This window comes from Hemicordylus capensis, chromosome 3, assembly GCF_027244095.1.
Source record: "Hemicordylus capensis ecotype Gifberg chromosome 3, rHemCap1.1.pri, whole genome shotgun sequence".
Taxonomy (NCBI): domain Eukaryota; kingdom Metazoa; phylum Chordata; class Lepidosauria; order Squamata; family Cordylidae; genus Hemicordylus; species Hemicordylus capensis.
Genome location: NC_069659.1, coordinates 250,924,215 through 250,949,538, shown reverse-complemented (window position 1 = coordinate 250,949,538; position 25,324 = coordinate 250,924,215). Strand labels below are relative to the sequence as shown.

Below are 25,324 nucleotides of genomic sequence, written 5' to 3'. Positions count from 1 at the left end.
GATTGGGCAGTGGAGATTCCATATACAGATGGGGACGAGGAGCCTGTGAGAGCAGAAGCACCATGGTGATTGGGCAGTAGAGATCCCATATGCAGATAGGGAGACAGAGCCTGTAGCACTGTGGGGATTGGACCATGGGGATTCCATATGCAGATAGCAGGGAGGAGCCTGTGGCACCATGGGGATTGGACCATTTGGATTCCATATGCAGATAGGGACACACACACACATATACACACACACATAGTGGGCCAGGGGTCTGTGAAGAGAGGGTTCATGAGGAAGGAAAGAGCCCCTTCAGGAGAAGGAGACTGCCGTTGTGTGAATTAAATGAGGAAACAAGATCTGTTAAGTCAGGAAGGGAGAGTGAGAGAGAGAGAGAGAGAGAGAAGGAAGGGAGGGGAAAAAAGACAGAGAGGAGGAGCAAGTGGAGGAGAGAGAAGGGAGGGGAAGAGGGAAAGAAGGAAGGATGAGGGATGGGCCCGAGCCTGTCAGTGGCCTAAGGGGAACACCTACTGGCAGCAAGGAAGGGCCCAGTCAATCCCTGCCTCTGTTTGGGGCTACCAAGGCCATTGGCGGAGGGAGGTAGGAAGGCAAGCGATGGGCCTGGGCCTGTCAGCAGTCTGAGCGGAACTTGTGGCCATGTCGGTGGTGGCAGCAAGGAAGGGCTTGGTCAACCGATGCTGCTGCTACTCCTATGAGGAGGAGCAGGGCTTGGGTGAGGGTGGGGAGATCTCTGGGGATAGGGGGCTGCAGCTTGGTGCCAACAGTGCTACAGCCGTGACCAAGAGGGATGAGGTGGGTGGAGTAAAGGGATCGAGGAGTGACCTAGAGGGGTGAGGGAGGTGGAAGCAAAGGGATGGAGGAGGAGGAGCAGGAGTGCGGCTCAGGTGAGAGTGGAGAGATCTGTGAGGTGTGAAGGGGGCTGTGGCAAGGGTGAGGGGAGCAATTAAGTACTAGCACACAGATGCTCTGCGCAGGTCAAGCTAGTATTCATTATCTCTTTCTGAGCCTTTTCTAGCTCTGTGATATCCCCTTTGAGATTGGCAGCCAGAACTATATACAGTATTTCAAATGTTGCCCCACCACAGATTTATATAAAGGCATTAGGATATAGACCATTTTGTTCTCAATCCGTTTTATAGTAATCCCTAAAATGGAATTTACCATTTTTACCACTCCAAGACCAAATAGTTATTTCCTGGTTAGCCATTTGAGATCTCATAATTGTTTAAGTAAAGCTGGGATTGTTTTTGCTTTGCCCAAGTCTGCATCATTTACTCACATCAAACCTCATTTGCCACTTGGTTACCCATTTATCCAGTTTGAATAGATCCTTTGAAAACTCTTCACAATCCTGAAGAATTCACAGCCTGCAGAATAATTTGGTCACCCAAATCATGCACAAACCTAACTATCTCACTGTTCAACCTGACCCCAGATCATGTATTATTAAAGTAGTATTGAGCTAAATACAGAGGGGGGGAGGGATATCCCCGAGTATTTCCCTCCACTGTGAGAACTGTCAATTTACACATAACACCTACAATCTGATTTTTAACTAGTTACCAAAGAGGACCTGTCCTCTTATCCCATGACTGATAAGTTTGCTCAGTAGCCTTTGGTGAGGGATTCTGTTAAAAGATTTTTGTATATCCAAGTATATAGAGTCTACTGGATCACCCTATCTACATGTTTGTTGACACTTTCAAAGAACTCTAAGTCTTTTGAGGTAGGATTTTCCTTTGATTGTTACTCTGTAAGGCTTGCTGTTTTGTTTAATCATTCTATCTTTAATAATGTTTTTCATCAATTTACTGTGATGGTATTATGCCTTTTTAAAAAATCATTGTTATATTAGCTACTTTCCAATACTCTGGTGTGATAACCAGTTCTCTGGCATGTTACGGATTTTAGTGACAAGCTAAAATATTTCTGTGAGAAAAATCAACAGAGTTCACTTTCGAGTTCCTTAAGAACTGTTGTGTGCAAGATATCCGGACGTGATGACTAATTCATTTTTAATTTGTCAGCTAGCCCTTGAACTACTTACCATTTCTGTTTTGCTTAACTCTTTGATGCCTGCCTCAAAAAATAATTCACCCAGAGGTATCTCCTGCGGATTACCAGTGAAACATTCCTGATCTAGATAGTTCAGTTACTAAATCAAGAAACAGCACAAGAAAACTCACTTTGTTAATAATTGTATAAAAAGAGTTACCCTAGATCAGGGCTGGGCAAACTTGTTCCTCCAGATGTTGAACAACTCCCATCACTCCCCAGCTATTGGCTGGGGATGGTAGAAGTTATGGTTTGACAACATCTGGAGGGCCAAGTTTACCCAGCCCTGCTCTAGATAGAAGATTTTATACAGCTCATTTCATCAAACTTATTTCCTAGAATCTATTGAAATCACCTCCTGTCTTAGATTTTTAAAAGCTGTTTAGTGCTGTTATCCATTTTGCCCCTTTCTTTTGATATTGGATGCCCACTTGAGCAAAAACTGAAATGACATTATCATCATCAATAATAAATAATAATAATAAATAATATAAATCTGTGTAGTACCCCTTGACAAAACAATAATACAGTGGTTTTTCTTACGGCAGCTTCTGTTCCTGTTATCTGTCGTCTGTATCACAACAATATCAATAGCTTTATCTGCAATATACACCTAAAGCAACCACCCTCAGTACATAAAAATGTCAGAAATGTCTGCAGCTGTTATTGGAAGATAGCTGGAAGCTAAGTGTCATAACAATTTTTAAACCAATAAGCCTTGGTCCATGTGTGAGTCTCTGAATATTATAATAAACACCCCCCTCCCACCCTCACAAACACACACACTGGATGCACACTGTAGATATTTTGAATTCATCTAGGAGGACAATGCATCTATTTAACTTCCCTTGGCCTCTGGAATTCTCAATGAGTATTTTTTACCATTGTGTTCTATGAAGCATTGTTTGTTTATTCTGTCTTTGCATTTTTATATTTTACAAGTAAACTCTCCATCCTTCAAATGTTCTTTTGTCTGGCTGTTTAGGTCAAGTTTTTTTTAAATTAGATACTTTGAAAATTGTCTAACTGAAAATATACACTGTATTATGACATTTCCCCATTGTACTGAAATATTAAGGCTGCTCATGTGCAGCGCTGGGATCCACATGGATACTGGCACTGCCCACCCATTTGACCCAGCTTTTTACCCATCTTTTACTGAGGTTAAGGGTGCAAGCAGGCCCTTAACCCCAACACCAGGGTCGTGTGGGTGCTCGGGCAGCTTGCAGCCCACGCATGCACAAGGATTAGCGCCTAGAGCGCCCATCTCGTGGGAGTATCCCCCAATGCACTGCACTCATTGTGCAGTGCATTGTGGGATATGTGGAGGCCAGGACACAGCATTCTGGTCTCCAGAGGTCCGCACTGTGTGCAGCAGTGTGGATCGTCTGGGAGCGTGGTTCGCCCAGCAGCTTTTCCTGGATTGTCTGGGGGGATGGTAAATTCTGTGCAGCCTTTTACCCACCCATCCGCCCCGCCTCCTGGTTGTGTGAATAGCCTTATGGTTTTAATTCCATACACAATACAGCTAGGATTATTTTTTAAATGATACATTTGGAAGTAGCAAAAAAGTGTAAATGATTCTCCTTGATTAGCCATATACTGTACCTACATATATGATATACGTTTATATGTGAACACATGGTACTCTGCCTTCTTGATAGAAGACTTTAATATTATGAACATGATCCAGAGTCCTTCAAGGCTTTACGCAATTGTGCTTCTGAAATATTCACAAACTCATGGCCAAGAACAAGAGAGCCTTTTGTGTACCGAGATGTGTGTGTGTGTGTGTGTGTGTGTGTGTGTGTGTGTGTGTGTGTGTGTGTACTGGAGTTTCAACATGCATCCTTTAATTGTAGATTCAGGGCATACATATATTGAGTAGCATCTGCTCATCTGTTGTGTGGATGCTAGTGGAGGTTTGCACCACCAGTCTAGATGGTTTTAAAAAGGAATTAGACAGATTCATGGAGGATAAATCAGTGGCTATTAGCCTGAGTAGCTAGTATATTTCCATCAGGATCAGAGGGGGCATGCACCTGAACACCATGTACTGGGGAACACTAACGGGAGGGGCACTAGCCCTCTTTTCCCCATTTGCAGGCTTCCCTGATGTACCTGGTTGGCCACTGCATGAAGATGAAAGCTAGCCTAGATGGGCCTGATCCAGCAGGACTTTTCTTAATGTTCTGATAGGAATCACAGCTTATGCAATAAATACAATATGCAAATATAGGCTGTGATATCAAGGTCTGTTGCTGACATGGCCCTCTGGCTGCTGTTGGTTCAAGTGCTCTAATGCCACAGAGAAACATGCAAGCTTAGAGAGATTCACTTCTTAGATTCTGAACCATGAGGTCCATGACCAACAAGTATTGCTTCTATGGTATAGGCTTCCAAATGAGCCCCAGTATTTACTAACAGGTAGAGCAGTCTTGCGCCTTTAGCTGGAAACAAGCAGCTGCTTGTGGGTATAGATGTCTTGCATTAATATTATCATTGTTAATAATGAAAACATATATATGTCCTCCCTCGCTAGAAAATAACCATTGTGTTTAACTGGAAGAGCAACATACAAGAAAAAGGATCAAAATGCACCTAGATATGCACCATGGTGGCACTGCAGTCAGAGACTGAAAGCAAAATGGGTGGGCCACAGGGAGGTAGCTAATCAGTTGTGCAGGTGGTTCAGGTAGGTGCTTTTCACACAGATAATTAATGTGTACAAGTAGCTGCTAATTGCACATTTCAGGAATGATTTATGACAAAGCGGAGGGGAAAGAAGAACACAATCTAATTTCATTCGGAACCTCTGCCATTCATACAATGGTATCAGCACAGCTGTGAGTTGGGACATGATTAATGAACAGTGGGTAAACACACAGGCATTATAAGGAGTGCTGGTTTTGATGGCATGCTTGTCAAAACCGAAAGTGGCACTTACAGGAATGGGTTGGTAATACTACAGATTCATTTGCTCATCTGACACAGCACCAGTTGTGGCTCTGAAATGAGGTCGCTTTATGTCCATTAAGATGGTGCTAACCTTAAAACATAGGCCACTAGTATTAATTTTTATGAAAAGGTTTATTATTTCGAGCAAAGGTTAGGCTACACACTTACTTTCTTTGTAGCAGTCTACAGGGAAACAAACTTGTCCAGGGCACATACGTGTTGTTGTTTTTTTAATTAAACCCTGCTTAAGTTCTGTGTCTGGTATTTTTGCTGCTTGGGGACACTGTTTATATATATTCATGTGTATTGTGTATATTGCCTAAACATAGCTGAACAGGAATATTGCTTGCCTTTGTGGACAAGGGGGACACATACATGTATGTATTGTAAGTAAATGAAAATGGCAGCTTGGGCTTTTGCCAACATACGTTTATTATAACTTCTTTGCCTGACTAATGATAATATTTCCATCCGTGCCTATTTTGTAGATTGAGTAGTGTTGTTATTTACTATATATCAATATTTTAAATGGCTAATCAGTTTTAGCTCAGAATAGTCAACAAATGCCTTAAAAGTCTAAATTAATTTTGAAAGGAGTAAAAATTAGTTCTACATGCTAGCACAGGTATAACCACAAAATCACATATTTTCAGACTTTTAATACATTTATTTTTGTTATATTCATAATTGTCTTTTTCTTAGCATAGTGGCAATGAATATGCTGATAATATTCCCAATCAAGCTTCATTAACCAGAATATTTTTATTTTTTATTTACTTTAAAATGTATAAAGCAACTTGCCATAATTAATGCCCCAAATGGAATACAATAATATAATAAAAACACCAAAAAATAAAACCAATAAAATATAGCAATACCAAATCTTGAAGCCTATTTCAACGCAAGTATTGCAATTTAAAATGTACTTATGTGTTACAGCTTTGAACAAAGCAATCAATGTATTTTAATTCTGGTTTTTGTTTTCCCCGCTTAGCTTTTGGAATTTGACAAAGAGCTGTCAGACTTTAAAGACAAATTATATGAACTGGACATTTCATTTCCTCCCAGGTAAGATATGTATACAAGTTGTTTATTCAATTGGCATCGTAGCTCAAAGTGCACTTGGAAATCTCATAAATGTGTTTTGAGGATTTGAATGTCATTGTAATATTACTATTACTGAGGATTCTAAAGCAAGTGGTCCCAACCCCAATATTTCAACAGATTTTAAGCTTGACTAACTTTCTCTGGAGTGGGAACAGAATGCATATTCATATGTCTCTGGGGTTTGTTTTGTTTTGCTTTGTGTTTAATAAATTATATTGTCAGACTTCCAAAGTTCTTAAAATTCTTCTTTCTATAATTTTGCTTTCCAGTATGTATTGTGACATTCTGCCTACCTCTTTTTGCGAACCATGCACAAATCCCAATTTTTTGTGTTCAGCTATATAGATGTATAGGTTATTCCTGAAATAAAGCTTACTACTGTGTGACTGCTTTAGAAAACATTTTTCTACTAATCCCAGATATGTTTCCCTACAGGCTGTAGTGCAGCCAAAAACAACACCCTCCAAAAATCAACTCTATATTGCACCAAATATTGAAGAGTGAACTCTGCAATGGTCACAGTAATAAAAAAGGAAAGTGGTTATAGTAATAATTATAGCCCAAGGTTTAGAGATAATCACATTTAATAGAAAATGTAATGTTACAATCACAACCCTCAGGGACATATTTTTAGAGCTCTTCCAGAAGCAGAAGCATTTTTCTTTTCTTGTAATTCCACCCCACACACACACACACACACACACTGAGCAAATGGAGAGGATTCCAGCTGCATTAAAAGCAGCCTCTCTGCGAGGCTCCTGCTGAATCCTTGGTTGATTATTAAGGATGTCAGCTACTTATTATTAAACCTTAGTATAGGCTCATTATAGTTGGTGAAAAGGTGCATTTCAAAAAGCTGCTTCCTTTCAAATTAGTGTTCTTACTCTTTACTTTGAAGAAGCATTATTGGAAACGTCATATTTTCCATATTCTGACCGAAGTACCATAGGCTCAGTACATCAGAAACAGCCTGATGTACGGGAACCCCTCACATCACTACCTTTCACTCACATATGAGATAGGCCTCTTAACTTTGTATTTCTCCCCTCCACACACTGGGACTCCTGCCTTCCCTCACACACAACATAAACGTATAGAGATACCTCACTAAAATCCGTATCTTCACCTTTCAAGATGCTGACTCTCCTGCTCCTTTCCAAGCTATTGATTCCTATGATTTCTCCATCTTTAGTTGTCCTGTACTTGAGCTTACTGAGCCTCTTGCTTCACTATGTGCTCCCATTCCTCCCTTCTTCTGCTGAGACTTGCCTTCGAATTGCATGCTAGGTTTCAGCACACACAATCCCATTCTCATACTCTGCCTTGCAGTGAAATGCCACCTTAATTCCACCTTACTTCTAAAATATTTTATGTGCACCCTGCAAAATACCATTAAGAATGTTAAGCAAACTAAATTGGAGGAAATCACATGTGTGTGATGTCCCTAGGGTCAGGGTTTCATTTGTTCAGAAATGTCTTCAGAGGGCTTTCCTCATCTCCATATTGTTTGCTTGAGCAGAGAATTCCAACAAGAAAAAGCACACCAGCATACAATTAAATGTTCCATCCCACAGTTAGTATGCAGTTTCATTTATGAAAAGATGAAGAGCCCTATTCCTTATTTTTCTAGACTCTACATTATTATTATTATTATTATTATTATTATTATTATTATTATTATTATTATTATTTCTTGTTTACACAGTCAGACAGGTGTTATTGACTGGTTTGTTTTATCCAGACATCAAGTCCTTCCCAAGGACCTGGGATGGCTGAATTTTATTGTCAATTCTTGTTAGCCACCCCATAACAAATTGTTCTCTGGGTGGCTTACAACACAAAATTGAAACATACCTGCTAATGTTTTCCGGCATACTTGTTGCTCTGCCTTGACCCTCCAGAAGCCCTTTTGAAATTGAAGACAGGTCTGCTTGAAATTCGTTTGGACAGAGCTCCCAAAGTGCCTTTTTTACACGTAGCTCAACAATCTATAAACTTTATGCACAGGTGACAAGGATTATTTAAGTGTGAGAACCCAGTGCTGCTGGGGTTTTAATATGTGTTTGAGGGAGCTGAGGAAGATGGATGTTACATGCTCTGTAAGCTCAGAAAAAATGCCACTGTTACTTGGGGTTTTAGGAGATTTCTTAACCAGCAACTATGCATAGCAATAGCTACAGATACCCCCAAAAAAGACATTCTTCATTGGTCAGAAAGAAGGAGAATGGCCTAAAGACACATCTTATGTAAAGCATATGTGCTTAATAGATTAACATTTGTATTTAAAGAGAGACTCTGTAAGACAATTCAGAGACTGTATAAAAAGCACAGGTTTCAAATTTGCTTTAGTTACCAAACTGGAGTTAACTTTTAGCATGTTAACAAATATTTAATTATCAGAATTAAAAGGGAACCTTGCTATCCTAAACTCAAATCTTGCATTCTCTTTGTATATCCATCTTTTTAGTTAAACAATGTATTTTTTGTCCTGAAACAATGGGAATAAGCTTGTGAAAGTGTTCAAAAGCAATTGAAATAATATCCTTGGAAAAATAAACAACAGTATTCAATAAATAATTATGTGACAGTAAAATAGTTGCCATTCAAAAATGAAACATCCTTGATACAACCCAGTAAGTACTGCTCCGAACACAACTTCCCAATACCTTTCAGTGGAAATGGTTGAATTGTGCCTAGCCCACTTCCACCTATGGAGTTAGGATCACAGTAGGATGTGCAGAATGTTCCGAGTTCGGGACATTCCAACTCTGAACAGACCGTTTTGCGTGTTCCAAGCTTGAAGTGAAACAAGCCCATTCAGTCCGGAATGTTCCGAGTATTCTGGCTTTAGAAAGAAAAAAAAAGATAGTGAGTGCTGGGGGTGGGGTGGGCAAGAGGTACTTTTAACATTAAATTAATCGAAGCTCTTCCCAGCAATACTGCCGGCACTGCAAAACACCACCGCGGTGTCACTCTGGCTACCATCCCACATGGAGACGCACCGTAACCACGCAGGATGACAGACAGTGTGCTGTTGTGGCTTGCAGTGCCAGCAGTACCCCTGGTAAGAGCTTTGACTAATTTAATGTTAAAGGTACCTTTCACATTAAATTAATAGAAGCTCTTTCCAGCGGTACCACCAGCACTGCTAACCACCACTGTGGTGTTGCTCTGGCTGCCATCCTGCATGGTGGCTCTAGAGATGGACTGCCACTACACAGGATGACAGACAAAGCACTGCTGCAGCTTGCAGTGCCAGCGGTACCACTCGTAAGAGCTTTGACTAATTGCAAGTTAAAGGTACCTCTTGCCGCCCCCCAGCACCACCCCCACTATCTTTTAAAGAGAAATAAAAACTAAGCCGGAACACTCAGAACGTTCCAAATGGAATGGGCTTGTTCTGTATAAACACCAGGTCGCCCCAGTGTTTTAGTCAGAACATTCAGGCAGTTTTGTGTTCCATTCCAAGCTCGGAACGGAACACAAAACCCATTCCATGCACACCTCTAGAATGATCACTGATGTCACTTAATAGAGAAGGGTAGAAAGGTTTTCCCTTGAGAATTCCATTTGCATAGGTAGTTACAACTTGGAGGTCACCAGTTGTCTTGTGCTTGTCATTACAGGAAAAGGCAGGATATAATTTTTTAAAATAAATCTATAAAGCTGAAATCATTTTTTAAATTTCATCCCCCCCCCTTCAAGGAATGCAGGGCTGTAGTGCACATGGTCCCCCCTGCCCCATTTTATCCTCAAAACAACCATGTGATTGGGCTGAGAGATAGTGGCTGACTTGGTCACCCAGTGAGTATCATGGCTGAGCAGGGATTTGAGCTGAGGTCTCCTAGGGTCTAGTCTAACACTCTGTCCACTATAGCGCAATGCAAGGGTAATATAGAAGAAGGAGTATATGATTACCAGACTGCTTTCCTCTGTTCTGTATGGCTTGGCTCCATTGCTTGAGTCATCTGGATCTGTTTTCTCTTTTCTTTAGTGCAGCTTTTGTAGCATTCTATAGTCTGAATTGTGGATTGTGTACACTGACTTGTAAGGGAGCAGAGGGTAGACCCTGCCTAAGTGTAAGGGGATAGACAAAATGTCTTTACATTCTTTGAAATTCTGGGACTTGTTGCCAGCCAAGCAAACTGAATACTAAAGAAGGAAGAAGACCCTGTCCCAGGTCCCTGTCACCTCTGCTGGCAACAAAACCCAAAGTACAGCCTCCCCAGAAGAACTTAAATACTTTCATAGTGGAATGCAGTTTCATTTGAAGCCAGACAGGCCTTCAGGTACCCCAGGCCCAAAGCATTTAAGGCTTTAAAAGTTAAAATCATCACTTTAAATTGGGGCCAGAAGTAAACAGGAGCCAATGCAGATCACACAAGAGTGGACTAATATTATCTCAAAACACACTCCCAAAAGCAGCCTAAAGTAAAGGTAAAGTTGTGCCATCAAGTCCTGGCGACCACAGCGCCATGTGGTTTTCTTTGGTAAAATACGGGTTTACCATTGCCACCTCCCATGCAATATGAGATGATGCCTTTCAGCATCTTCCTATACCGCTGTTGCCCAATATATGTGTTTCTCATAGTCTGGGAAACACATACCAGTGGGGATTCGAACCAGCAACCTTTTGCTCCCTAGGCAAGTTACTTCTCCGCTGCGCCATTAGGTGGCTTAAAAAGCAGCCTAGCAGCAGCCTTTTATTCAAACGGTAGCTTCCAAACATTCTTCAAGAGCAGCCCTACACAGAGCACATTGCAGTAATCAAGTCTGGTTGTAACTAAGGCACGTGTTACTGCAGCCAGTTCTGCTTTTTCCAGGAGGGGCCATAGCTTCCACCTGGGAGTCCAGGAGCTAAGAGTTTCCCCAAACTGAAAACTTGGTCCTGAGAATGGCGTGCAATCTTATTATTCACTATGAAACCCACTGTGTTTCTTATACCAGGAGTGGCTGTTAATTTCAAAATATGTGATATATTTAAAGGAATAAATAGACTTCTGCAAGGAAAGTTTATAGGTGTGCTTTTATGGTAATCGCAGTCTGGATTTGATATAATTCTCTCCCAAACAGTGACCTCGGGTCAGAATACTAGAATGTTCTTAAGCATTCCATTCAGAAAAAGTAGTGCTCAAATTGTCCTTGCAGCTTAAAGTGTACTCTGAAGAAAGTTGCATTCTCCATGCCTTGTGTTTAGGTTTAAAGAATGTGATACAAGCTGTAAATTCATATCACTTATGCTCAAGAAGTCATCGGTCAGGTCATGACAATTTTGAACACTACACACCCTTGTGATGAATTTGGCTTTCCCGTGTTAGTGGTGGTCCTGGAGCCAGGGAGGCATGACACTGGAGTGATGAAGTGCCAGCCGTCTGACAAGAAGAGTCAAGATGACTTGTTTAGGTACAGTCAATAGGCTGGGACCAGAATTTTTTTAAAAGATGATGGCGTGCCTAGACTTTCCGGTGTTGGGGGAGAGGGAGAAAGGAAAAAGAGACTTGTATTTTCTTAGGGAGTCATAAAAACAGATTCTCAGTATCTAATTGGAGATTTGCCTTTTATTTTGTTTGGTGGTTTACTTTTGGGAGCTGCAATGCAAGACTAACAGTATGACTGGATTGTGCTGTGTATCTTTGCATGCTACATTTTGAACATTACAATACTATCTGTATATTCTTAAAAGACAGGAATTGATTGTTTGCCATAACTAGTAAGGTACCCAATGTCATGACAGGCAGGGCAGAGATGGAGGTCAATTTCCAAACTAGCACCGCATAGGTGCAGCAGTGCTGAGTTCCAAACTACTGCTGCACAGTACGGACATATTTTCATAATCTACAGTGGACTTCAGAGGGAAGGGGAGATTGGCCAAAAAAACAAAAACCTCCTTTCCCCCAATTGTGCCGCACCACAGGGGTCACTTGGAACTTGTCACTTCTGCATCTACTAGTGCTAGTCTAGATGTTGGCTAGAGTCTGTATTTTGCAAGGAGCCATATGGGAATGCCCATGTCTCTGTGTAGAGCAACAGCTTTTTCCAAAATGGTGGCACCTTTTATATGTTTTGCTATGAATGTTCTTCTGATTCCTATCTCTGCTTAGAATCCTTGCTTATACTTACAATCATGAATTCATGAGATACAATTACTGTTACCTGCTGTGAATCCACTGAACAACGCTGAAAACAGTGTTCTTGCTACAAACCATTGTGCTTCCCAGCATTGTTGTTATTTATTGCATATTTGATTAAGTTTATCTCCCCCCACCAATGAATCCTAATGTGAGGATTCATTTATTCTTTGATTTTCTTCTCTTCACAATTGAAATTGTTACCATCATGTATTTTTGTTTAACCCTTTTACAGACAAGAATGTACTTCTATAGAAAATAATGATTAAAATTTTCCTGACTAGTGATTTAAATTATGATTTAAATCAGTTCACAGAAGGACTCAATTTTAATGATTGATATATCAATATCAGTCATTAAAATAATGATTGATAATCATAATATGTTTAACCATAAGACATATTCAGAGATAGACATAGATACACACATAATAATAGGTATATACGTCTCGTAATGCTGTTTCATTTGGGCAACCAGGTCTTGCATTTCATTGTTGCACTGTTTGCATGCATGCCTGTCTTACCTACAGATACTGAAACTTCATTAAAATATTCCCCCATGTTCACATGGAGGACAGGTCTATCAATGGGTACTAGTCTGAGGGATATAGGCCACCTCTATCCAAAGAGGCAAGATGCCTCTAAATACCAGTTGCAGATGGGCAACAGCGAGGATCTGCCCTCAGCTCTTGCCTGTGGGCTTCCCAGAGGCATCTGGTGGGCCACTGTGTGAAACAAGATGCTGGACTAGATAGGCCTTGGGCCTGATCCAGCAGGGCTGTTCTTATGTTCTTATTCCCAAGTGGGGTCTCTCTTACGGCCTACTGCCATGATAGATGTTTCCCTTCTCCAGTGGAGGATACACTTAAAGCAAGTTTCCTCAAGACCTCATGAATATATTTTGTTCAATTTTGGTTTCACTTTGTGTTCCCCTCCCCTCCCTTATCCCGTGCATTTATATCCAGACTCCTCCTCCTTGCTCAGATCTACACCATCCCCCCAAATCCTCTATTCTTTCATTGACCTTCTTTGTCTGTTTACTTGTGGGAGCAAAATGACAGTATGTGTGTGTGTGTATGTGTGTGTGTTACATGTACAGCACCTGCAAAATAGGATTGATCAGGTCTGTTATCTTTCATCCCCATATACTGCTGTTAACGTGTTCATCGAATAGAATTAAAAGGTATGATTAATATTCATGATGATATCTTTGACCTAGGTTCTTTATTATTTTTTTAAAAATCAATTTAAAATTTAAAAATCTGATTTTAAATTTTAAAAAATCCAATCAACCCTTCCATTTTAACATAGAAGCAACTCAGCTAAGAATCATTAACAGGGACTGGGAATCGTATGTTATGGTCCTTATTGATGGTCCTTATTGAACATTGTGTTTGAATGCTTGCTTTGCGAGGGAAATGAACATTCCATCATTTTCCTGTTTGTTGTGTTAGTGGTTCATAGGGGGGAAAGGCATCTAATGCATGTGGAGATAAACAAAGAACATTTGTTTTGCTGTTATTAGAATTTCATTGTTGTCATTGTTTAAGTTAAAGCTAAGCACTTACATTTTTGTTGTTGTCTGGATGTCTCCAATTCCTATAGAAAAGGAATTATGCTGTCAGAAACACTGAAAACTCTTACCATGACCTGCAATATTTGCCAAGTCTAGCTAGTCACAACCTTGATACACAGCAGTCTCTTCACAGTTTGGTAACAAACCAAAAGCCGATGTCAGTCTCAGCAAGTTAACATACACCTAGTACATCTGCCAGTTGGTGAGGTTGTCTGAGAGCATAGGTTTGCCATGGAAAGTTTCTTAAGCTAACAATACATCATGCAAAATAACTGCCCATAAACAAAGAATAATAATACAGAGCCCAATGTCATTCTATGGCTAGAGGCCGGCCTAACAAGAGTGGAGGCCAAGGTTTGGATGAATGTATTTAACCTTTGGATTAAAATCATTGTCTGTCCTAAAGGTCTAGCCCCCCTTGTTTTGGAAGACAGCTTCCAATCGAGCTGGCATAAACGACTCTCTGATATGTTGCGCAAGCATGGATTTTCCCCTCAATTTCTAATGCCTCTGGGGCTTGATGCTGCTAAAGGGCTTATAAAACAACATATAGCAGACATTGAAAAGCAGAGTGACCTGGCATGAATTTCTGCAAGAAATTCCCTTGGTAGTTTCACGAATTATCCTAAAACAACCAACTATTTTAATGAATTTAGCTACCTTGTCCCAGAGAAGGGCCTTCTCCCTCGCACAATTTAATGTACTTCCATCTGCTGTACTGGAGGGTAGGCACCATAAAATCCCTATTACCAATCAAATCTGACCTTGTGGGCAGGGTGTTGAAACTGTGACTCATGATTTTCTATACTGCTCATTTTACAGAGATATCTGTATTTCTCTTATCTCTTCCCTCTTATCAAACATCCCTGTTAGAATGGATGATGGATATACAACTTTTTTATTAGCTGATCGCTGTGTATCTACAACACTGTGTGTGGCCAAATTTTATGCGGCCTCATGTAAGATCAGGTCTGAGCTGATTTGAGTTATTAGTGTTTTGTATTACTGTATTATTTTCATTGTGTTTTGTATTGTTTCTGTGATGTTGGGTCAATGACTATAATAAAGCATTCATTCATTCATTCATTCATAATAATACAGAGAAATGGACTGAATCTGCCAGATAATTTCATTAAAAAGTCACTTTTCTTTCAGGATATTATAGCGAAGCATACAAGTGTGCTATGGGCTGAACCTATAATAAGTTGCCCCAGAAAAATTAAAAGTACATTAAAAAAGAAGTTTGTGTCCTTTTCATATGTACTTTTTGTTACTTTAACAATGTGCAAAACATATGCAATTTCAGTTAAGCATTTACAATGTTCACTAAAAACAGTGCATCTTAAAAGAACAACTTGGCATGTTATAAATTCCAGTAAGTACTGAAATTTATAACTGATTCTGTAAGAAGTATTTCTTTGTAGGGTTTTAGGACATCATTTGAATAAAGTTATACTTCATTAAAAATATATTTTTAACATTTTTGATTCTCATAAACCATGCTTTTTATGTTAATTGTGACATTCATCAATTTGTTTTACTGTATAAGGTAGTAATTTGGAAATTACATGTCATTTGTAGTTGTCTTGTCGACAGTTCTTACAGCAGCATTTCATGGTTATTAATATGCAGTCAAGTAATTAAACTAACACAGAGAGTGAGCCCTAAGCTAGTGGTCATTAGCATCCACTGCTATATTAGAAAAAAACACCAAAAGAATTTCTGGATGTTCCAATATATTGTTTCTTCTTTTCTGAGGGGAAAAAACTATTGATTTTCAGCAATTGAAGGTAGAGTTTTATTTGCTTGGTGATATGATGGTTTCGTATCGCTCATGATTAGCATCTAGTTAGTTTCTTCACAGCCAATCTCACTGTTATTCTACTCCTGATTAATTTGAAGCTTTGATTTCACCCAAACTTTTAAGTACACATTTAGGGATGTTTTCACAAATGGCACTTCAGTCTGCAATGCATATCTTTAAAAAGTTGCCAATCCACTTAAAGATAAATTGAAGGCAGAAAAGAGCAGTTGTTAAATCGAACATATGTTCTATAAATGTGTCTATCTAATTAGATGTAAACTTGCATGGGAAATGCAAGTTTAGAATCACTTGTGGAAATGCCCTTATTTTACAAAGCAATGGATGTCTCCTACTTGTTCACAATGTATTTATTGCTGTAACGAATAGCGGATTTAAGCCCAGCCTTTGTCTCAAGGCAAGCCCATGTGGGGGAAAGAAAAATGCTGATTCATTCCCTCCATGTTTGCTCAACAAAGGCTATTCCTTTAAAACAACCGTTTCTTGGTAATCACTGCCACCATGCCCACTATTAACAGAGTTTAATCCCTCCCTGGTGTGGGTGAAATTTCAGGAAAACTCTCCTTCATTTACCAATGGAAAAATACAGAAAACCTTCCACGTGCAGTCTACACGTGAAAAGCAAACTTGCTGAACAACTAACATTGAGGCATGTTTGCACAAGAGTAAAACCCCTTTTTCCTGAGTTAAAAATCCACTCAGAGGCAGGTGAAATATAAAGAACAAAAAGAGAAAAACTTTATTCAAAATACTACAGACTGCTTCAGTCTGAGGCTCTCTCAACTTTGAGTTACCGGTAAAAAGAAATACTCAGTACTTTACAAGATTACTTCCAAAGAACACCCCAGCTGGTATTTGGAGTGGCACGCTTTAAAAATCATGGTTACCCAGTTGCAAGGATAATTCAAAAAGCACCTCCAGTTGCAAGGAACCTTTAAAAGCACCTTTACAAGGTACAGAGACTTTTACAGTCCCCTTGTTGGATAGAAAGGGCTCAGGCTAGGGTTTCTTAGAGGATTACGTTACAAAATAAAACACAATAGAGCAGGTGTCTATTTACAAAACACAATAGGATTTTCAAAACGCAAAGGGAAAGTAAATTGTCTAACGCAGAATATCACATTATTCCCTGTGTAAGTCTTTCCAAAGCCAAAAGCCTTTTGCTTCCTTTCTCCATGAACTCACCCCAAACTCCAGGAGAGAATTCAAGCTTCCTGCAATCCTGTCTCTCAAGGATCTGCATATGTCCTTCCATGAGAGAAGTCTCCAGGCTGGCTGTTGGCCATGAGGTAGCAAGACTTCATTGCTGGTGCTCACGAAGCCTGCACCTCATCTTCTCTCATCGCCCTCTTGGCTGCTTCTGAGAACAAAGACACCCTTCACTTCCTGCCACCAGACCCTCTAGGTCCTGGTCACCATGTGCTGAGTGGCTGATCCCTAGAGGTTACTGCCTGACCGACAAGACAGGGTTCACTTCCAGTTCACTCTTTAGGGTAGGGGAGGGCTGATCACCACAATCCCCTAAATAGTAGACTTTCACTCCCTCACTTACTTCCATACCACATCTGTCACCTATCTGGCAAACTTCAATTACTCATTACTGTGAGGTAAAGTGTTGTTGTTGTTTGTCTCTCTAGATAGTTTGTGCTTTTTCTTAGCAGAAAGAGAGAATACAACTAAGCAAACACCCATCTAAGTCTGCTGAAGAGTCGTTTTCAGACTTTCTATCTTCAAGGAACCCTGTCCATATTGACTTGTCTGTTGATGGACCTCTGCACATTAAGGAGAATTTCTAACCCTATTCTGGATTGTATTGAGTTCAAAGAGAGCAGAGGCACTGTCTTTCGGGTTATGGTCGCTCCATATGAACGGAGAATGAAGCTTGAAACACACCCACCACAGTCCAATAGCCATGCATTGCTGTGGAAATACATAAAGGTCATTCAGAAACCAGGTGGGGCAGCAGGCAGGCGGCAGGGGGGTGCTGGTTAAATTCAGCCCCACCCCCACCCACCCCAACGATCGATTGCATGTTTCTGGGATTGCGGACTGCGCTCCCAGATGAACAATGCTGTGTGGCGCAGTACACAGTTCCGGAGGCTGGAACGATGGGTCCCGGCCTTCAGATATCCCACAATGCACCTCACAACATGCACAATCCATTGGGGGACCCCCAGGAGACAGACACTCTAGGCGTCTGTCTCTGTGTGTGACCAGGCTGGAAGTAGCCGGAGCTCGCAAACAAGCAGGAAGCCTGAGTTAAGGGAGCGCTTGCTCCCTTAACCTTGGCAAAAAGCTGGACTAGGCAGCATTGCCCCACCAAGATTGGGCCCGATCTCAGCAGTTCTCACCTGCAATCAACCCAGGCTGGCCTTCCCTAGCCTGGGTTAGGCTGCACATGAGAACAGCTTCATTGTGTTATCATTTACTGTGTCCATGTGTAAGTGTAAGCCTAAATGTTCAGTGCTAAACCACAGCACGGGCAAATTGAGATCTGCCCTTTTCTCTTGCATTAATTGCTGCACAAACTGACAGTGTGTTCACTAGCCATGCCCTGGACAGTGTGTTCAAGATGGACAGTGTGTTCACTAGCCATGCCCTGCCTCCACCAGATTTGTATCCATGCCAGCACAGGGATTGGCTCAGTCCCTTTGTGGCTGGCTGCTGTCATAGGACTGACTCAGCTTGCCTAACATGTGAGAAGTCTTCCTGGCAGTGCCCTAAGTTCATGTTTTTCTGGACTTCACAGATTTTGGACCTGTTCATTTTAAACATATGCGTGTTTTCTTTAAAGTCAGTATTTTTAAATTCTGCCTGTCAGAGTCTGTCATTCAGTTGGCACCCTGACATTCAGCAAACAGCAAGCTCAATGTGAGCTGGAAATAGGTCTTTGGCAGAGACTGTAATCACTACGGAAAGGTGGTAGGTGTGAAAAACAAAATAAGGACATTGTGGTTAGCAGTGATACAGGTGGGCAATTGTTAACTTTATCACCTCTCTCCATTAATTATTATAATTATTCTTGTAGCTGTTGTATGGCAGAGATAGGACCTGACTTACCAGGGTTCACACCCACCTACAAGGTTTGCTTTCTGATAAGTGTGCATGCACAGTAATCTCGTGTATTAATCATTCTCTTAAAGTGACCTGTTCTTGTTTGTTGTTGCATTAGGCTGTCATGTAATTTACTGGTTGGACATATGTTTGCGTCTCAGATATCCTCTCTTCTCTGTGAATTGTTTTCCTCTTCTTTGGCAGACCCTCTGTGCTGACATGACACCTCTAAGCAAGAATGACAGGTCAAATCTCACTCATAGCTGTGGGTTTTTATCTGGATTTCTCAACAACTTCTAGTAACATATTCTTCCAGAATGCTGCTTAATCTACAGCCATGGCTTATTTTCCTGCCCTTAATTTTCTCCGATAACTCACTCCTCACAACTACCACAAAGAGTTTTGACCTTATTCTACTGGTCACGCAATACTTCTCTTTCCTCTGCACTGCACTGAGTAATGTAAAGCAAGGTCATTCTGAAACAAATTTGTCCTTTCCCTCCTGGTAGAGAAAAATACTTTTGCTGTTTTCACTATCTTAACAGAAACCCAAGAATGCTGTTTTTATTGTAACGATAGACATGATAGGTTTTGAGTTCCTCTTTGCTGGGTAACCAAAAATATTTCATTTTTGCTTTCCACTTATCAGATTTTTCTCATTCTAAATTATTCAAACTCTAAAATGGTCAGCATGTCCTTATCTGTGCCCCAACAATCTCCTGCTGGTATCTGCTGTAACATCCAGTGCTGTTTACCATAGAGCTCCTCTGTTTTGTTGGTACTTCCCTTGCCAGCCTTGTGTATCCTGAAAGAGTTCAGGGCTAATGGAACTCCCTGTATCGTAAAGGGTGAATCTTTTGGTGACTGACTCTAGACATTACAGTGGGGGTGGGGGGAATGAGCACAAGTTGGAATATGGTTACAACATGTATTTTAGCCCCAATTCCATGTTTACCACAGTGATGGATTAGTAAAGTTCTTATTTCTAGCAAAGAAACATTATTTACTTCATTGGCAGCCTTAGCATCAAGACTGGGACCCAGCGGGATCCCAACACCGGCATTCCACTGTGTCAACCACTGTGCTCAATGCTGTTTACTCCTAGGTAAGTATGTTTAGGATTGCAGCCTAAATATACTGGCTGGCATCCAGACTAATGCAGGACTGGTGCAGTAAACACTCCGCACATGCTACAGGAAAGGCTCAATTTTTGTCAAGCTCTCTTTCCTTCTAAAGCCCAGTGTGACTCCCAGAAATATGTCCCTGAAAGCTGTGTGACTCTCAGGGACACATGGGGGGGGCACAATGACATTTGCCCCTCCCCCATAGTGTGTTACGCATTTGCTGCACCAGTGATTCATTAGTCTAGATGTCAGCCCCTGAGTTATATTGTTCCAATCTTTATGGTAATAGCAGCTAAATATAATATCAGAGGATCCAGGTAAGGCATTATTGACATAAACATTCATTGAATTTGACATTATCTCCCAAGCAGTTTGGGATTAGGTAGTGGATATGTTTTATAATCAAAAGGAGCCAATTTTTGTCCATTGAGAACAGGGTATTTCTGAGAACAGTTACTGAGAACAAGCAAACTGGTAGCCTGCTGTTTTGCAATGAAGCAGAAGCTCTTACTTGCCTTTTGCTTAAATGGAAACATTCCATTGTATCCATGCTCCCGAAGCAGCTAATGTAATGAGTAATTGTTCAATTATTATTGCAACATAAGTTCATACAAATCGTGTCAACAAACCAATGCAAAAAGATGCCCAAGGCAAGTCTATGAATGCTTCTTGGAAAAATTAGACTGCCTTTTTTTTTTTTTTTTGTAACTACTATGTGAACTTATGGCTCAGGACCTATTTACCTTTCTTACCCTTTGCTCCCAGATTGCCTGGTTGAGATACACATATGCACACCTCTTTTATTGTGACCTTTGACTCTGATTGTTAGCTTGGTCACCATGGTGTTATAGCACTTGCAAGCAGCAACTGTTTAACACAGTGTGCTTTAACTTCTATGGTTGCAAGTCTTGTTTTACCCTCCTGCTTTTGCCAGTTAGCTAACAGAGCATCAGAAATGGTTGTTTATTCTTTGGCAAATGCAAATTGGCCATTTAATTCCAGTATCAATAGATCATAGAGCTTTGCCTCAACTGCCTGATACATAAGATGAGCACATGATGAAGGCTAATTTATGATCCTCTCCTAAGGGAGATGTTTGAAATGAACTAAGTTAATTGCATCTATAAAATATGAATCTCTGTTTTGAAACTGGGGCACTACAGAAATTGTGAATTAATTAATGCCTTAATCTGTGGGAAATATTTAATGGGCAATATGATATTGATTGTACAGCTAGCTATATTGGCTGACATGATGGGCAGTGATATGTCAACACAGCCAGAACTTCCTGAGGCAGGGAGCCTTCGAAATAGTTGCCCGGCAGACCTGAAGGACAGGGTAGTGCACAGGGAAATTGGGAACTGCTTTTCGCTTATGTGTTCTCCCCACAGAAACACTGTTTGCTGCCAGAAAAATGACCATGAGAAAAATGACCAGCCTTCATGGACATATTTATAGAAGTGAACAGAAGTTTTGCAGGGAGAAGAAAGAAAATAGATAAACTTTATTACAGTCTTTGACCAGTACAGGGAGGAGAGAAGCTAAATCTCCCTCCCCAAATACTGCTCTGCCCATCAAGCCGGCAAGGCAACTACTCTGAAGGCTTCCTGCCTCGAGGCAGCTCTGTCTGCATCATGCCCATCATGACAGCCACCAATCCAGGGGCGTAACTACCATTAGGCAAGGGGAGGCAGCTGCCTGGGGGCCCCCACGCCTCGAGGGGCCCCCCAGAGGCAGAGCTTCGGTGCCGTGGAAAAGCCAACCCCAAGTTCGGAGCAAAGGCGGCATGCATGCAGCACAGTCCTTGTCTGCAGAAGCAACTCTGAGCCGGGAGCGCGCTTCCCCATGGGAGGGTGGAGGGACGGGGTTAAAGCGAGGGAGTGGAGTTTTCTAGAGAAGCTGGCATAATGGGGATGTGAGTGTGAGTGCACTATATATTGTGAAGTGTGTGTATCAGCGAGGGGCCCATTTTAAAATTTTGTCTCTGGGCCCACTCCAGTTTTGTTACGCCCCTGCACCAATCCATAAAAGTTTGAGCCTTTCTGATGAAAATACCACAAAATGCTGTTAGAACCTCGCTACTGAAGTGCATAAACATGCCCTGTGCCTGAGCTTGGCAGCCCAAGTTCCTAAAAACCTTTGGAGGTAGCAGTATTACTGGTTCAGGAGCCTTTTGAATCTTAGGGCCCTCACCTTTTTATTTTTAGAAAGCAAGTTTCTGGCTATCATCATGGGACAAATTAATTACAGTAGTAGCCATATGCCCTAAAATCTTTAAAACACATTTGATTTTCAACAAATTAAAATCGATTATGGCTGCAGCAATGAACCCAGTTACATAAGAACATAAGTACTACTGAAAGCAATTTAGCCACATGAAACTGGCCATGTTGATAGTGAGCGAAAATCACCTTTCACTAAAGTCAATAGCAAAATTCCTATTCATTTAAATGGATCTAGGTTGCCCTCTTGGTCACAATCGTAATGCCTGAGGGCTCTGATGTACACAAGGTATACAATAGCGATGTACACTATTCAAACAAAGGATTCTGAAAAGCTGAAGAAAATGGGGCTGCCCCTGCTGAATGGGGTTGAATAAGTTCGCATTTCATCAAGACTGATAAGGTCATACCATTCTCTTGAAAATTGCGTGAGAAATAACAGGACTTTTGCTCAGTCTAGTGATATAGACTAAGCACAACAAATGTTTATTTGTGGCCATTAGACAATATACTCTAGTTCATTATATGTGTTCATTGTAGCAGGTGGTGTATCAAGTGTCCACCCTTGTAAAATTACTCCAAAAGCAAATCGAAGACATTATCAGTAGGGGTGTACGCTCCAAGGACAGGTCTGAATTAGGACTGATCCAGCAAACCGGTTCGGCCAAACTGCAAACTGGTTCAGCGGTTCTAGGGGGCATGGGGGGGGGGGTGGCAACACCTTTAAAAGTAAAGATGCAGGTCCTTACCAGCGTGGCTGCTACTCCAGGCAGCTTCCTCCTGCTGCTGCTGCTGTCTTTCTCCAGCAACCCAGTTGTGGCAGCGCAGCTCTGTAACTCACCTGGCCTCCACACATAGATGGAGCCATGATGCATGGGCTGCTATGAGGAGCGCTGCAGCAGGAAGAAGCTTCCTAGGGTGGCGGTCATGCTGATAAGGACCTCTGTCTTTACTTTTAAATGTGCCATTCACCACCCCTCCCTCTCGGCACCGCTTTGAACCACCAGAGCAGGTTCATGGTTTGGCCGAACCAGTTTGCTGAACCGCAGACCAGTCCTAATTCGAACCAGGCCGCAGTCCATGCACACCCCTCATTATCAGTACATTCACAATCAAATACATTATCATGCTTGGGGTACAGTAGGTGGAATTAAGAAGTGTGTAAAAAAACACAACTTTTTCTTTCATAACCTGAACAGTAGAGTTGGAGAGCTAATAGTCTGAAAAATAGAGCCATTCTCATGCGAGATTTTGCCCACTTGCTTTCCAGGCCACTCTGGGGCATCGGCCATAACAGCAACACTGATGCACCCCCCCTGGGGAAACCTCCAGTGGCGTTAAGGCGCTCACAGGCCAGGGTTCATCCAGAATTATGCCTCTTCTCATGCTTCCTCCTGCCTCTGTACCCACGGTCTCCTCACAGGACGATTTAACCTTGGAGTAATCCCCCAGTGAACACAGAAGAATATCCTCCCAAGTGCATGTGCATAAGATTGCAGTGCATATATGCTCAGCTTTCTTCTATGAAGATACTTCTGACATAGGCAGATGTCAACTACAGAGATGGCTTTTTCAGCTGTAGCCCCCCTACTGTGTAGAACTCCCTCCCCAGAGAGTCTCTTTTCTTGGCAGCTACTCTCATTAAGGCATCAGGCTGAGTTCTCTTTTTTTTTCCCCCAGCATCACTTGATGATGATGTTCTTTCTGTGTTGGTGTGTCTGCTTTTTTTATTATTGCATCATTCTACTGGTGGGGGGGATTTCATGGCTAAACTGGCTTTTCATATGTTACTACTGTCATCCTGGGAGTATTTTCTATTGAAGGTGTAGAATATTCCATGTTATATATATTGCACTGTACTATTTGCAGAATCTATATCAACCCCCAGTAGTTTGTGGTAGTGACTTTAAATGCTTAGTGCACACATGGGAATGCTGAACTTCACCGCTGGATCTTGACAGCAAAATAGGAACCCTCAAAGCTCTGAAATGTCTGAAACAACTTTTTCTCATTGCAGTGCAATAAAGCCTTGACCTGTCTTAGAAGAAGGACCATTCTTCTAGGAGCTACCTCTTAGTGGTGGGCTTATGGGAGGTTAAAGTTGATTTTATTGCCAACCTCCATTCTGTATTGTCACCTGGTCAGTGACATCAGAAGACTGAAAAGAAATTAATCCAGAAATCTGTAGTCAGTGGCTGACATCCTAACACAGCATATGTGTTTAGAGCCCTGAAGAACGCTTGCACAACTTCCCCAGTCCCAAGGGAGGCATGGGGGGGGGAACTGTATGCCCAAGTCATTTATCCCCCCACCCCATATATGAACTCAACAGGATTTACTTCCTTGAAAATATGTTCACGATGAGAGTGTTAATGTGAATGCTCTGTGCGCCCCTCTTCCATTTTTTTCTGGTGCCACCATTGCCCAGTCCTCTTGCATGTGTGCTGTTGCATGAGGGGCTAATAGTTCCAAGTGTTGCTTGCACTACAGAATGAACCACATTGCTGACCCTGTGTTTCTGCTCTTACGAAGTGCTTCTGAAGCATATTAGCCCTGTGGAGCAAGAGCGCACGCACACACAGGAGGACTGGAAGAGTTGTGCAAGGGTTCCTGGCACATCCACGCAGAGCCTCGTTTTACACAGATCTCAGCAGCCAGGATATCAGCCAGTACTTTTTGAAAAATGATCAGACTATTCTGGCTGTTACTGTAATTTCATCATTGTTAATAAAAAAAATTGATTGGCATGTATTTTTTTTTAATTGAATAGAGTTCCTTCCTGTTCATCTTTTGTACTCTGTTGCCAGTAAGCATAGCACCATCGACTCAAATGTGTGTGTTTGGTCAAAAATTATTCATAGTAGGTACTGTGTTGTGAATAGCAAAATCCAGGTGCCATTTACAAGTTATAGTTTCCACTAAAGCCCTGGTTTTCATCTCCTTATAATTTTCTCCATGCTTTTAACTTAAAACATTTTCTGTGATGGTCCCTTGCCCCAGATTACCAAAAGAATCTGTGATGAATCCAGTTTCCAGCATCCCAGGCAGGCCCCTCAATCCTAACAATGCTCATCCTTCCAGTCTGCAATCAGTGCCCTGTTAGAAGTTGCCAAATTGGAAACAGCTCCTTTTGGCTAGGAATGAACCAAGCATTGATGTTTAATTGGGTATCTACTCTGCCTTGTATAGTGAATAGTAGTACAATTAGACAGACATTTGCCTAGCTATGGATACAAACCAGTAGGCTGTGTACTTCCGGAATTAATACTCTTC

General features: G+C 41.3%; 1 protein-coding gene across 12 annotated transcripts in view; it reads left to right on the top strand.

Moving 5' to 3' along the window:
- Window positions 1–25,324, top strand: part of INPP5A (inositol polyphosphate-5-phosphatase A) — a 402,494-nt gene that overhangs the window by 355,333 nt on the left and 21,837 nt on the right. For all 12 annotated transcript variants that reach the window (XM_053307912.1, XM_053307906.1, XM_053307907.1 and 9 more), the window contains one exon: window positions 6,014–6,087. In XM_053307912.1, coding sequence (XP_053163887.1) covers window positions 6,014–6,087 — 74 coding nt within the window. The remainder of the gene's footprint in view (window positions 1–6,013; window positions 6,088–25,324) is intronic.